The sequence below is a fragment of the Vidua macroura genome, chromosome 5, assembly GCF_024509145.1.
Source record: "Vidua macroura isolate BioBank_ID:100142 chromosome 5, ASM2450914v1, whole genome shotgun sequence".
Classification (NCBI taxonomy): domain Eukaryota; kingdom Metazoa; phylum Chordata; class Aves; order Passeriformes; family Viduidae; genus Vidua; species Vidua macroura.
In genome coordinates, this window is record NC_071575.1 from 70,009,374 (window position 1) to 70,021,993 (window position 12,620).

Sequence of the window (12,620 nt, forward strand, 5' to 3'; positions counted from 1 at the left end):
ATTCCCAAGGTACAGTACTGCTATTGAATGGTGTTGGCATTTTCTGGACTTCTTCAGCATCTGATGTAAAACCCCTCAAACCCACTGGCATAGCAGAACCATCCGTCCAGCACTTGAGACAGATCAGGCTGATCTGGAGTGTATTTTCCCTCTTAGTTCTCTTCGATATATGAATCTGCCTTCTTGGAAAGTTCTTTAGATTATGAAATTTTGAGGCTCTGAATTTACAATGAATCACAAATTAGCAGTTCCTTAAAAATAATATCAAGTAAAATCAGACTTCTTTTGCTGAAGCAAAAGAAGAAATGTGAATGTGATCTGGATTCTCAGAAGCAGCTCGTGTTGTCGTGGCCTTTGAGTATTCCTTAGAATGGATCTCCTAGGTATCTGTGCAGCCCAGCTGGCACAAGGCAGGGCTCTTGCTGCTGTGCCCCTGGCAGCTGGAGGCAACAGGAGCAGAACTCCATGGTGCTCCCTGGCAGTGCCCTGTGTCTGCCCTGGCATCTGGTGCTCTGTGCTCAGATGTGCAGAGCCCCCAGAGCTGCCCAGGGCAATGGGCCTGGCCTCTGGCTGCTGACCCAGGTTGGGGTGGGTGATGCCCAGGATCCTGCAGCACATCAGCCAGCCCCAGTGGGGCTCTCCAAAGCTCAGGGCAGCTGCAGTGGCCCAGGGGGCATCTCTTTCTGCAGCTGAGGCAGGCCTGCAGCCCTGCTGGCTGCGGTCACAGCGGGGACACCAGCACACCTGGAGACACCTGCTTGGGGCTGCCTCACTCTGCACCTCCACCAGAACCTGTGTTTTAGTGCAGCCCCCAAACAGGTCTTTCCTGGCTGAGCAGTGAGACCCAGCAGGACGATGAACAACAGCTCCTGAGCTGAGAAGTCCAGTCCCAAGCTGGCACCTCTGAAAGTGACACAGCTTCTAGGAGCTGTTGGCACCCCGGCCCACTTTGTTCATGCCATTCACAGGAGAATAACTGGTGTCAGATGCTGACAATTGTGGGGGTGTTATGGCATCCTCTGATTGCATTTGCACACCCCATGTCCTGCAAGGATGCTCTGGGCACTGTGACTTTACTGGTGGTTGTAGAAATTTCAGTGGGAAGCAACTTGTGGTTTATAGAAGATGTCACCCTGCAATCCAGCACTGCAGCAAGGAACTTTTATTGCAAGCTCTTGCAAATTACATGATGTGGCACATGTTGATCTTTGACAACCATTGAATACATTTGCCCAAATCAGTTTCCCATAAATCTGCAGAAAAGCTTCAGAAGCAGAGCAGAGGATGAAGGTGTCCAAGGAGTGCACCACAGGAATTTAGCTTTGGCTGCTCAAAGCTTTCTCTGTGTCTGATGCCAAAGCCTGCCTGTCTGATACAACAGCTGCTGCTCTCAAGGTGCAGTTTCCAAAGCAAGCAACCAAAAGCATGTCCCAGGATCACAGAATCACTGAATTGTTGTGTTTTGGAGGGACTTGTCAGGATCTTCTAGGCTCCAGCAGGATCAGCAAGAGCAGGTTGTCCATCACCATGTATTGTTGGGGTTTGGGTATCTGCAGACATGGAGATCTCCAGAAAAGATCTCTGGGCAGCGTGAGGCGCCCTGGTCCCACAGCCTTGCTAAGGAGGTGAGGGACAAGTCAGCTGCACACTCTCGGGGACAGCTGAGGAGGAGAGGACCCGTTCCTGAGAGCTCTCTCCTGAGAGGGGCAGCAAAGCAAAGCAGCTGGAGGCTCTGCCCACAGCTTTGTGCCTTTGAGCAGAGGAGGAGGTGCCCTGAGGGACAGAGCTGGAAACACACCAGAGAAGGAAGCAGCACAGACGCTGCAGAGGACATTTGTCCCTTACCTAAAGGACCTCGATGAGGGCTGGAGAGGGTCTTTGGACAAGGGTATGGAGTGACAGGAGAAGTGGGAATGGTTTCACACTGATGGAGGGCAGGGCTAGATGGGATATTATAACCAAGTAAATTACCCTGACCATGAGTAAAAGTTACCCAGAGCTGTTTTGACTGCTCCATCTCTGGAAGCGTTCAAGGCCAGGCTGGGGAGGGCTTGGAACAACCTGGTGTAGCGGGAGGTGTCCTTTACCATGGCAGGCAGGTCGGAATGAGGTGATTTCTAAGGTCTCATCAAGACCAACTCATTCTGTGATTCTGTGATTCTAGGACATGTGGAAATGCCACCAAGCCTCTTCTAATGAGGATGTGAGCTTTGTTCCCGGGGACAGGCATTGTTGAACAGAGTAACCATTCTCCCGTAGAGATTGGTCAACCTCTTCTCCAGCTCCCCCAGGCTGAGGACCTCCACCTCATTCTTGTCGTTCTCAGCAATGGCCCCCCAAGCCTTCCAGGGCTGTGTGTCCCCCAGACAGCAGGCAGCTGACCAGATGTGGCTGGGTCTGTTAACCCTGCCTTCGGAGACGTAGGTGTTCCCAGGCACAGCACCCGTGACAACGTAGGTGCTTGTACAGTCCAAGGTATATTGGACCATCGTGTCAACCTCATAGGCGTTCCACATGCCCTTGTTGAGACTGCTGTCCTGGGGCACTATGTTGGTGAGGGTGAAGGTAGCCATCTTGCTATCACTACTAACATGATGGCCACTGGGGCTCAAATGGCCACGGTCCAAATCCTTCAGGTCTTCGTAATCATAAAGGACAGCCTGGCTCTCTTTGATTTGGTCTAAAGTGAATTTTTGTTGCTCTATGAGGACCGACTCTCGTTCCATCTCGTTAAGACTATTTTTATCTATGAGCTGGCGAGGGAAAGAGAAAGAAGTGTTAGAATGGGGAATGGGAGTAATGCAGAAGATTTCCCTGGAGCAGAAGTCTCTGATGGTCAAGATCCCATTTGTTACCATCTCTGTGTAGGAAAATGTAAGAATCTGAGAGAAATCATACACATGCCCCTCCTGCATGAATGCAAGACCTTTAAAGAGCCAGCAGCTCAGAATCTGACTGCTCTCAGATTGACTTGTGACCTTTGTGATCCAACCTGCAGCCTGTGCTGGGAGCATGGATGGATGCATGAGACAAGAAACATTTCCCACTCCTAGGATTGAAAGGAAACTTTGGTGAGACACCTTCCCTGCCAAAACTGCTTCCCTTTCCTCCTGTCTCCACAGCCCAAATCTGCCCAGGGCTCTCCCTGGATCCCCTCACTCCCCGCTGGGATTCTGTGATTCTGTGATTCTGTGATTCTGTGATTCTGTGATTCTGTGATTCTGTGATTTTATGTGTGGTTGCTAGAGGTGTAGCCCAGTCGTGGAACACCAGAGTTTACCTCCTCTGACCCCATACTCAGGGAGTTGTGTCAGGAAATCAGTCCTGGAGCTGAGGTTTCCCTGGGAGGGCTACAGTTCATTCAAGGATGAAGAGTTTTGCTCACACAGCAAAAAGATCTCAATGTGAATGGAATCTGTTACAGCAGTGCTGAGAATGTGTCTCAGAGCTGATCTGGGCCAGGGAGCATTTTCTGCAGCATCACAGAAAAGAAGTTACAAATGATCAGGCTCTGAGTGGGGCCTGAAACTTCAAAAGAGTCCTGAAGAACAGAAATATTCCAAAAAGGCCTCTGGAGAAAGTTAACAAAATCAAAGCCTTTTTGGGTGGCCTGGGTCCAAGATCCAGGAGGAAAATGCCAGATTGGATAGGGCTTGGAGCATGCTGGTCTAATGGCAAGTGGCCTGGCCCACTTGCAGGGGAGCTGGGCTGAGATGATCTTTAAGGTTCCTTCCAACACAAAGCATTCCATGATTCTCTAAAAAGAGAGAATGGGGAGGCTGCAGTGGTGCAAGACTAGATGAGTTGCTTGAGTTCCTATGTGTAATAAGATGCTTCTGTTTTTCATAACTTCAACATCATTTTATAATCTTCTGGGAAACATACTTAGCCTTCATGTGGAGTAAGGCATGGGGCTTCCTTCTCAGGCACCTTCCCCCAAATGCTGTCCTGCTGCTCTGTCCTCACCAAGGACAGGAATTGCCTCTTTTCTCTTCTGCAATTGGCCTGGCCTGTTCTACTGAAATTTGTCTGAAGGACATTTGTGAGGGCTCTAGAGCTTGTGCAGTTCTGTCTGACTGCTGGATCCTTCTGGAGCAAGCCTGAGCCAAAGGTGCTCGGGGTCACTGCCCATGGATGGAGATCTCACCCTTGTGAATGGACCAACACTGACGCTCCTCACTTTCCACTGCCTGAAATGTCTCTCCAGAAAACCCTCCACAGTTAACCTGACCCTCTCATCTCCAGTGCCTTTTCCCCCAGGGCTTTGTCCCTGGGCCATCTCACCCCCTTCTGAGTTTCTCCTCACTTCTCTAACACCACTCACAAAGCGTGTTTGACTCTTGTCTGGGAGCAGATAAACTCTGCCAGGGGTGCAGAACAGCTCAGGGCAAAGTGGGGATCAGATCCCAGCAGGACTGTTGGTCCCTCACGTTTAGCCTCTCCTGGATGCCTTTTCCCATCACTTGGTCAGCCAGCACAGCAGGGCACAGGGAGTGGAAGCATTTGACTTTGTCATGAAAGCAAAGAAATCTGATTTGCTGTTCCTGTCAGGTGAAGGCAGAGAGCTGGGCACCTTCGGGATATGATTCATCTCATCCTCCTGCTGATGTCTCAGATGCATCAGAGGAGCCATGTGGTGCAGGGGTTTGAAGTTCAGTGAGGACATTCCCATCCTGTGTGTCCATTTGCATGTGTGTAGTGGGGTGTTAGGAAATAGAAGTGATAATTTAAATGCTGCAGCTCATCTCTAAGTGGCTGGAGGGCAATGTGCTGTAAGAGAGACACTCACCTGGGGCTCAACAAACCACCACGAGTGAGGTTTCTTGGCATCTCCAGGCTTGTATTTGTAGGCTGAGTACACTGGAATTCTCCTGTCTCTGTCATACAGGGTGGCATAGTGATATGAGTTCATGTAGCGCTGACAGATCCAGGCTGGGTTCTTTGGATTCAGGACATCATTTGGGGTGGTCCCAGCATAGAAGAACTGAGGACAGCTTGTGAAGGATGTCACCACCTCACCGTGTCCCAGCCAGAGGCAGCTGGCCAACACCTGCAGCAGCAGCAGCCCCAGCATCATGGGAGGATTTCAGAGCTCTTGCTCCCCTGGAAGGCAAATGCAGAGGGACACTCAGCTGGAGAGAGCTGGTCATGGCCTGGAGCCTTTTTGTGCAGGGGGACAGAGCTGGCAGAGGAGGGGATTCAGAGAGACCAGGAAAGGAGTAATTTCTGTCCTCCTGGATATGGAAAAGTCAGGAAGGAAATAAGGGTAAAACCTAAAACAGGGATAAGGAGCCCAGAGGAGGCAGCAGTGGGAGAGCTCAGCCTGTAGGAGGAAAGAGTCAAACCCACCAGGACTGCAATCAGGTCTTACAACAAAGTGATCTAGCAACTGAGGCACAGCCTGGGACAAGGTCACATTTCCCACCTCCCTCCTGCTCTCAGCACCTTCCCACAGCAGACACCTGCAGCTGGGCACGGACTCTGCTCAGCCCCCTGCAATGCTGAGCTGGGCTTTAATCTCCTGGGGCGTTGGGCAGGCAAAGAATAGCAATGCTGCACTTCCTACATGTCTCTGGCCCCATGCAGGTTCACACAGACACTCAGCTCTTCCAGTCAGACCCAATACTGAGCCCCAAATGATCCACTTGGGTCCTGCCTCTCACGTGGCCTTGGCAATGGGTGTCCTGCTGCTCACCTTGCATTTCCACGTTATCCAACCCCAGACTCTTGCAGACACATGGAGAGAGCAAATGAAGGGACCAAGCAAATGGTAGCAGCAAGCACGGGGGTAACACCTCTATCTTATCAGCACAATGGCTGCTGCAATGCAAGCACTGAGGGGCAGCTCTTCCCCTGGTTGCTTGGGATTCCTGCTGATGCCCATCTTCAGCTTTGCTGATTGATGTGCCTGTACAGTCAAAGGCACCGTAGCAGGAATTTCTTGGACAGCCACCTGTCCTATTTTGTCTTTCTTAGTGCTGATGTGATTTTCAGCAGTCAGTAAGGTCATTCCCTATAGAGAAACTGATGAACAGTTCCCTGGGACGCGGGCAAGCAAGCAAGGGGCTTTGTCTCCTTTCAGAGGCAGCAGAGGTTTGGGAGAGCAGGGATGCTTCCATTTGCACTAGCAGACACTCATTGGAGTGATTTAATATCATCAGCATTTGGAATAAAGCAGCTGGGACAGGCAGTTCAAAGGGTTCCTGGGAGAGAAAGCTGCCACAGCCTGTAAAGCACAAAGCCCACCTTGGGCTGGGAAGGGTCTGAGCTGAGGACTGCTGAAGGCTTGACAAGTCCCCTTGCACATTTGCTCTTTTCTTCTTTTCTTCTTCTATTCCCTGACCCTCATCTCTCCATTTCAATTGGATTCAGGATGCTGATCTGCACACAGCCTGCTCTGACCCAAGATATGTGCTCCTATTTCTCATCCCTGGATCAGGAATGTGGTGACCAATGAGCTGGAGACTGAGAACTGGAACTACAAGTCGGGATTTTTTACAGGGCTCTGCAGAGCATGCCCATAGCTGCCCCAAATCAAGCAGAGAAGTGTGTGAAAAGTCCTTCTGCATGACCCCTCCTTGATATTAAAATAGATCTCACTAACACAATATCTAACTTAACAGATACATAGAAAGCAACCTACCGTGATAAGGAGCGGCACAGGATTCTGCTCACAGTCCCAAAGTGGCAGAGGAGTCTCAAATGCCTCAGCTCCAGTCTCAGACTGCCTGGGTTTATCTGCTCTCAAGGGAGAGCCAGTTTTTAGATTTCCCAAGCAGGATTTTGACTAAATTATCCCAGGAGTTCAGACAGCAACACTGTTTGTCCAGAGGTTTTTTTTTGAAGGTCAGGGTTGGAGTTTTAGCACTCCATAACCTTCCCCTTCCTTATTGTTCAACAGTTTGATGTTACTTTGCAGTTGAGCTGGCTTGAGTTTATTTCCCAAATCATTCCTTCTGTCCTTGCCCTCCTGACTGACAGAAAATACTAATGTCCTGCAAAATTCAGTGCATGCATATGCTCTGATTGCTCCTTGGAGCGCAGCAGCTGCAGCACAGGCTTTGTGTATATATATATTTATTCTGAAACTCAGGAAAGATTGTGAATCTTGGAGTCAATGGTGAGGAAGGAGCAAGAGCTTACCTTGAAGCAGAGTCTCAGAACAGGCAGCTGAACTATTCCTTCTGTCTTCTTCCTGGAGAAAGAACTGTTTGAATCCTCAGGAGTTGCACTGCAATATATACCCAGTCATAAATTTGCCCCTTCTTATAAACAGGAAATTCCACAGAATTGAGAAGTTTTCTATTTTCATTTGGGGTTTATGTTCACACCCATCGTGAAATGTTTTGACAGTTGTTTGTCATAGTTTCCTCAGAATTTCTCCCAAATTTGCTGACTTGCAGAATGGTATGTCCAGATCAGTTAAATATATACCCAGTAACGAATTTGCCCCTTCTTATAAACAGGGAATTCCATAGAAAAGGGAAGTTTTTGATTTTTATTTACAGGAGTTTGTTCATACCCATCCTGAAATGGGTTGCCAGTTGTTTGCTATAATGTCCTCAGAATTTCTCCCAAATTTGCTGACTGGCAGCATGGTATGTCAGGATCAGCCCACAGGGTCTGGTCACTTCCTTGGTCAATTCATCAATTCCCCCAGCTGCAGCTGCTGCTGCTCCAGCACCTACACGTGTTTCTGTTCCCAACAGAACATCTCTGGTGACATTGGATGGACTGGCCTGTCTCTGAGTACACTCAGATATTGACAGTCTGCTCTTCTGCAGCCTCCCAGAACATCATTCCGATGGCCAGGCTACAAATATTCTCTTGCCTGATTGCCATGGCTTTGTATCAGCTTCATCCCAGCAGCCTGGGAAGCAGAAGGCTCTGGGGATACCTCAGAGCACCTGCCAGTACTTTTGGGGTCTACAGGAGAGCTGGAGAGAGACTTTGCACAAGGGCATGGAGCTGATGGCTGTGCTGGGTTCAGAGTGAATTGTTTTGACAGTGGCAGGTATGGGGCTGTGTTGTGGAGTTCTGCTGAACACAGAGTTGATAACACAGGGATGTTTCTGTTATTGCTGGGCAGAGGTTTGACAGAGTCAAGGCCTTTTCTGCTTTTTGTGCTGCCAGGCTGGCAAGGAGGCTGGGGGTGCTTGGGAGGTTGGGAGGAGACACAGCCAGGACAGGTGAGCCCAACTGACCAGAGGGATATTCCAGGCCGTGTGACATCATGCTGATGATTTAAAGGGAGGGGAAGGAGGAGGAAGGAGGGGGCATTTGGAGTGCTGGGTTTTGTCTTCCCAGGTAACTGTAAGGTGGGATGGGGCCTGCTCTCCTGGAGGTGCCTGAGCACCTTTCAGTCCATGGGAAATGGTGAAAGAATTCCTTGATGTGCTGTGCTTGTGTGCACAGCTTGTTCTTTCCCTGGTAAACTGTCTTTATCTCCACCCTTGAGCTTTCCAGCTTTGACCCTTCCAGTTCTCTGCCTGATCCCAGTGGTCGGGGAGGGAGGGAGCGGCTGCTTGGGGCGTGGCTGCTGGCTGTGGTTAAACCAGGCCATTAGGACAAGGTGAAATGGCTTGAAATGAAAGGAGTGTGGGTTTAGATTGGATATGAGGAAGATATTTGTTACTGTGGGGGTGGTGAAACCCCAGCACAGGCTGCCCAGACAAGCTGAGACTGCCCCATCCCTGGAAGTGACCATGGCCAGGTTATCCCTTGGAGCAAGCTGGGATCGTGGAAGGTGTCCCTGTGCATGGGAGGGTATGGAAGTAGTTGGTCGTTGAGGTCCATTCCAAACCAAAATGTTTTGTCATTCAATGATCATTCATTCACTCAAAACTAAACTGGACCCATTTTCTTCCATTTCCAAAATTCCAGGACTAATAGAACGGTGAGTTGGTTGTTACAACGAGAAATATCCAGAAGAAATGTGTTAGAGCAAAGTTCATTCAAACAAACTGGTTGAGTCCTGTGGTTTCTTTTGTCTCGGTTAACCTTGGATTGATACCTTAAACAAAGTGGGGATTAGCCAGAATGAGGGAGGGGGCCAAGAAGGAGCAGATCTGGTGGAGGAGGGACTAATTCCTCCTTTCTGATGGGGCCCAACTGACAAAACAAAGCAGGGCCCAACAGTGGTCACATCATCATCAGAATGGGCCATAAACCATCAAAGACCCCTAAAGCATCCTCCAACTCCAAAGTGATGCATGACACAGTGTGAAACCCCTCCCAGGAAAAGTGGGGCAATCCCACATAATCCTGAATGCACAGAACCCGTTGAAGTCTTTGTTGCACAGACCCCCACCCCCAAAGGTTCAAGAGTGAGGACACCAAAGTCTGAAGCCTCCTTGCTGGATCCATGAGGATATCTTGTTTGAGCTGTTGTCATCCTGGCCCACTTTGTTCATGCCATTCACAGGAGAATAATTGGTGTCAGATGCTGACACTTGTGGGGGTGTTACGGCATCCTCTGATTGCATTTGCACACCCCATGTCCTGCAAGGATGCTCTGGGCACTGTGACTTTACTGGTGGTTGTAGAAGTTTCAGTGATCTCAGAATCACTGAATTGTTGTGTTTTGGAGGGGCTTGTCAGGATCTTCTAGTGCAGACCCCAGGCTCCAGCAGGATCAGCTAGAGCAGGTTGTCCAGAATGTTCTCTGCAGCATCTACAGGTGTGGCACAGCAGCTGGGCAGCAGCATTCCTGAACAAACACCTCCTCACCTGACCCTCGGGGGTTCTTGCCTGATGTTCCTGTGCCAAAGTGCTGTTGCCCATCAGCAAGAGACCTTTTGCCCAGGTCCAGGAAGTGAGAAGCACAATGCAGGGAGTGTAACAGAAACCCACCCAGATATACAACAGATAAGCAGTTCCTCAGAAATCAGAGGTGTAACCTTACAATGTGACCTTATAAAAGTTGCCAAACAGGAAAGTTTCTTTCTTGGATGGACCAAAGGATCTTTACCCAGCTGCTCCCTCAAGCAGAGACCAAAAGATGTCACTGTCTTCATTCTCCGGTTTCCTTCTTTTTTGGGACAGCATATGGCAACATGTTCAGTCCCCAGAAAGTAAACCCTTGATGTTTCTGGAGAAGGACTAAGCAAGCTGCATGATCCAAACCCACTTTGCAGTGAAGTGGCTGGAGGTCGCAGAGTCTCCTCACAGCTGCCAGCAAAAATAATTTTTCCTTAGTGGCTAAAATCCCTGTAACACACTGGAGCTCAGAGCTCTCCCCAAAGATGGACAGACACAGAGCAACCTGCAAAATTACCCTCCTGTGTCAGTGCAGCTGCATCTTCTCAGGGAACACAGGTGCTTCCCAGCCCACCGTGGGCATGGACCAGCTCTGGGCTCAGCAAAGAGCTCCATTCCTATTCCCCATTCACAGCAGGCTCAGCAGAAAACGGGACAATCCCAGATGAAAGGTGCCTGGCAGCATGCTTGTGGAGCTGGGGCAGCCCTCTGCTCAGCTCCAAGCTGGGCTCCTGTGAGAAGCACAGAATTATTGATGTTGGAAATGGCCTCTGGGATCATGGAGTTCAACCCTTGATCAATTACCACCGGGTCAAGTGGACCATGGCACTGAGTGCAACATCCAGTCTCCAGGGACTGGGATTCCACCACATCCTCAGGCAGTCCATTCCAACGTTGAATCACCCTTTGCGTGAAGAAATTCCATCTGATGTCCCCCCAGAATGTCCCCTGGTGCAGGTTGAGGCCTTGTCCTCTCATGGTCTCGCTAGGAGAAAACCCTGCCTAGGAGAAAACGCTGTCCCCCACGTGGCTGCACCCCCTTTTCAGGGAGCTGTAGAGCAAAATAACCTCTCAGAGCCCCCTCTTCGGGGCTAAAGAAGCCCAGCTGCCTCAGCTGCTCTTCACAGGCCGTACCCTACAGGGCCTTCACCAGCTTCATGGCCTTTCTCTGCACTGCCTGCACTGGTGGCCTCGGCCCGTGGATCCGGCCTGTCCAGATCCCTCTGCAGAGCCTTCCTGCCCTCCAGCAGGCTGAGTCTCCCACCAAACTTGGTATCATCCGTGATCTTGCTGTGAGTTCGCTGGATCCCCTCATCCAGATCATCAGTAAAGATATTAAACGGGTCTAGGCCCGACACTGGTCCCTGGGGACGCCGCTTGTGGCCGGGCACCAGCTGGATGTGGCACTGTTCCCCAAGGCTCTCTGGGCCTGGACATCCAGACACCTCCTGACCCAGCCAAGAGAGCATCTCTCCAAGCCATGGGCTGACAGCTTTTCCAGCAGAATGCTGTGGGAGATGGTGCCAAAGGCTTTGTTGAGGTCCAGGTAGACACTTCCACAGCCTCCCTCCTCATCCACTGGGCCAGTCACCTGGTCATCAAAGGAGATCAGGTTTGCCAGGCAGGACCTACCTTTCCTAAAGCCCTGCTGGCTGGGACTGATGCCTTGCTTATCCTGTATGTGCCGTGTGACCACACTCAGGACAATCTGCTCCATAACCCTTCTGGGAAGCGAGGACAGGTGGACATGCCTGTTGTTCCCCAGATGCTCCTTCCAGCCCTTCCTGGGGATGGTGTCACAATGGCCAAACTCCAGGCATGTGGGACCTCCCCAGTGACCCAGCACTGATAGAACTGCTGGAACGCAACAGTCCTCAGGCATGAAATAAGGCAGAGTCCAAGCTGATCCTTTTCTCTGTTGGGTTTCCCATGTGTTTCACAAGCTTGCTGTGGATGGCAGGGCACTTCTGATTACTGCCAGGGGTGAAGGTCCTGGGAAGAGCCTGAGAAGCTGATAGAGCTGGCACTGATGGGCTTGGGCTGTTGGTTCTGCACAGCCAGGTTCTTGGTACGGGGGGGCCACAGAGGTGGCTTCTGTGTGAAGCTGCTAGAAGCTTCCACCATGCCTGGCAGGTCCAGTCCTGATGGCTCTGAAGATGGACGTGATGCTGGCCACAGCCTGGTCAATTAGAGAGGTTGGTAACGCCTCTGCAAGAACATATTAAAGAAGAAAATCAAAACAAAGCAGGGCGTGGTTTTAATTCCAGCCAGAGAAGAGGAGGAGGTGAGAACATGTGAGGGAGAGAACATGGAGACACCAGGGTGAGTGGAGAAGGAGGGGGAGGAGGTGCTCCAGGCACAAGAGCTGAGATTCCTCTGTAGGCCGTGGTGAGACAATGATGAAGGAGCTGTTCCCCTGCAGGCCATGGGGATCCACGGGAGCTGCAGAGATCCACCCACAGCCCATGGGGATCCACAGAGAATGCACAGATCCACCCACAGCCCATTTCAGAGGTGCCCACACTGGACTGGGTGGATGTCTGGAGGAGGCTGTGATCCAATGGCAGTCACGGTTAAGAGAGTGGTCCCCTGCTCCCAGGATGGAGCAGCCTGTCCTTGGAGGACTGCACCCTGTGGAAGAATGGCCCATGCCAGGGCAGTTTTGGGAGGACTGTGTGCCTGTGGGAGGGACTCAGGTTGCAGCAGTTTTGGTTGGACTGCTGCTTGTGAGAGTGGAGCCACACTGGAGAAGTTCAAGGAGAACTGTCTCCCGTGGGAGGGACTCCTCTCCCTGAGCATTGGAAGAAAACCTTGGGTGATGAACTGACCAAACCCCCCCCCCACTCTGTCTCCCTGTGCTG

General features: G+C 50.8%; 1 protein-coding gene across 1 annotated transcript; it reads right to left on the minus strand.

Annotated features, from left to right (window-relative positions):
• Positions 1-1,987: 1,987 nt before the first annotated feature.
• On the minus strand, positions 1,988-5,074 carry LOC128808187 (endonuclease domain-containing 1 protein-like). The gene is made up of 2 exons (XM_053979049.1): positions 4,790-5,074; positions 1,988-2,753 (listed from the first exon to the last, which is right to left on the minus strand). The coding sequence occupies exons 1-2, from the start codon at positions 5,072-5,074 to the stop codon at positions 2,193-2,195; spliced, it is 846 nt and encodes a 281-aa protein (XP_053835024.1). The 3' UTR covers positions 1,988-2,192.
• Between the last annotated feature and the right edge of the window lie 7,546 nt (positions 5,075-12,620).

Bases quoted from the DNA above. Each gene is read 5' to 3' on its own strand.
- LOC128808187 (XM_053979049.1), bottom strand. From the start codon at position 5,074: ATGCTGGGGCTGCTGCTGCTGCAGGTGTTGGCCAGCTGCCTCTGGCTG. The intron at 2,754-4,789 runs GTGAGTGTCTCT...TTCCCTCGCCAG, and splicing joins GGTGGTTTGTTGAGCCCCAG to CTCATAGATAAAAATAGTCT.